Raw genomic sequence first — 1,984 nt, forward strand, 5'->3', positions numbered from 1 at the left:
ATGACTCAAAAAAGCCTAAACAAGATTCTTGACCAAATCTTGCATAAATTATAGTAATGGCATGATCTTCTTCCACTTTACCAACTCTCACCGTCCAACGTTAAAGACAATTACTATTCTTGGGAGGAAGTTGCGAAGGTGTTTTACAAAGTGGGTGTTCACCATTTTCTCATTATAACAATGGCAAGGGCATTTTAGACTTTTCCCTTCAATCCAAGATTTATTGACAATAAAGCTAGTAGGGTTAATGCCCACATGTTAATGCCAACTACCTAGATTGAGCATCTTGAACAGAAGCAAAAGATTACTATAATGCCTACATAAAGCATATAAGGCAACATCCATTAGAAAGAGACCAAGAGTTTTCCTAAAATGTCATTAGATCGACAACAACAATCACAAATGATGATGCCAATGAAGAACTCAGGGTTAATCGGCTATAACAGGAGTCCCATGATCGGTGATGATGAAGAGGAATTGTCGAAATCAGCATTGTTGGCTTTTAGGGTTAAAGAAGAAGAGATCAAGAAGAAGAAAATGGAGGTTAGGGAGAAGGTTCATGCTCAGTTAGGACGTGTTGAAGAAGAAACCAAGAAGTTGTCTGAAATCCGTGAAGTACGTATAATTTTCTTCATTGTGTGCATGTTTATTTTGGAAATAATAAAATTGTGAAACATGTTCTTGACAGACTTTACTTGATTCAAGTTTACATAAAATTATAGTTATGATCAATTATCTGGAGATGGTGGGTTTCTTATAACCCATGTTAGAATAGAAGTTTCAAGTTGGAATTTTTCCTTCTTTGATTGAAAAACTTAATTTTCATTTCTAATTTTATTTAAAGTTAATAATTTATAAAAGAAAATGTGAGAATAAATAGGAGCTTGAAGGACTGGAAGATCCAAGGAGGAAGGAGGTGACAAGCGTTCGTAAGAAGATTGATTTGGTCAACAAAGAGTTAAAGCCATTGGGACTAAGCTGCCATAAGAAGGTGAAACATGCATCATGATCATTGTTACTTTCTTAATTATTCTTTATTTGGTTTACACTTTTCCTTAATTAATTATTAAATCGATTATATTGTTTTATTCCTGTTTTTTAAATATATTATCAAAATTGAAATCAAATCACCAGGAGAAAGAATACAGAGAAGCTTTAGATGCTTTCAACGAAAAAACCAAGGAGAAAGCTCAACTGGTAGCAAGATTGATGGAGGTGGAACATGCTTCTTTTTTCTAATAATTGCTTTTAATTCTCTGAAAAAGGCCACAAAATATTTAGTTTTTTTTTGCTTGATTGTTTATGCAGTTGGTGACTGAAAGTGAAAGAGTGAGGATGAAGAAACTTGAAGAATTGAGCAATAACATTGAATCCTTGGGTCAACTAAGATGATCAACAAAACAATCAAGTGTTTTGTTATAATTACTAATGCTTATATAACTCCTGATTTTACTTTGTGGTATTTTGATGATTTTTACTTCTATTTTGGGTGTGTTTGTCATTAAGCACTTGTTAAATGAATTAGCTCTATCTTGGGTGTTGTTTGTCATTAAACACTTGTTAAATGAAGCTTTCATACATTTAAATTTTGTGCCCGCAATGGGACATTTTTTGTTTCTTAATTTGCAATTTTCCATGTATTTGATATATATGTATTATCTTAACATAAGTATGTATTTGAATACGTGCATATATGTTTAGTAGTGTACTTCATGTTCAACATGTCGGTGCGGTATTCATCACCTGAGAAAATGAACAATGGTGAAACACGTCGCAACCCTCGTGGGTGATCCTGATATAAGAGATGACCAAACCACTTGATGAGTCAAGTAATAAAATGACAAAATGAACGTGGAATAAAATTATAAGAACAATTAGACAAAATACAAATTAAGTACTTTAATTGATAGATCATGCAATTACAAGGCTCAAATATTTACAAAGAAACATCAACTATAAAAAAAATGTAATTACATACTCTCAC

The 1,984-nt window shown here is 32.4% G+C and overlaps 1 protein-coding gene across 1 annotated transcript; it reads left to right on the forward strand.

Annotated features, from left to right (window-relative positions):
• The first annotated feature begins 259 nt into the window (after positions 1–259).
• Positions 260–1,616, forward strand: LOC145057987 (uncharacterized). The gene is made up of 4 exons (XM_079005905.1): positions 260–615; positions 881–991; positions 1,135–1,215; positions 1,309–1,616. Exons 1-4 carry the CDS (start codon positions 373–375, stop codon positions 1,390–1,392), a joined length of 519 nt encoding a protein of 172 aa, XP_078862031.1. The 5' UTR covers positions 260–372; the 3' UTR covers positions 1,393–1,616.
• The last annotated feature ends 368 nt before the right edge of the window (positions 1,617–1,984 follow it).

The sequence above is a fragment of the Lactuca serriola genome, chromosome 6, assembly GCF_051521515.1.
Source record: "Lactuca serriola cultivar US96UC23 chromosome 6, Lser_US96UC23_V15, whole genome shotgun sequence".
Lineage (NCBI taxonomy): Eukaryota > Viridiplantae > Streptophyta > Magnoliopsida > Asterales > Asteraceae > Lactuca > Lactuca serriola.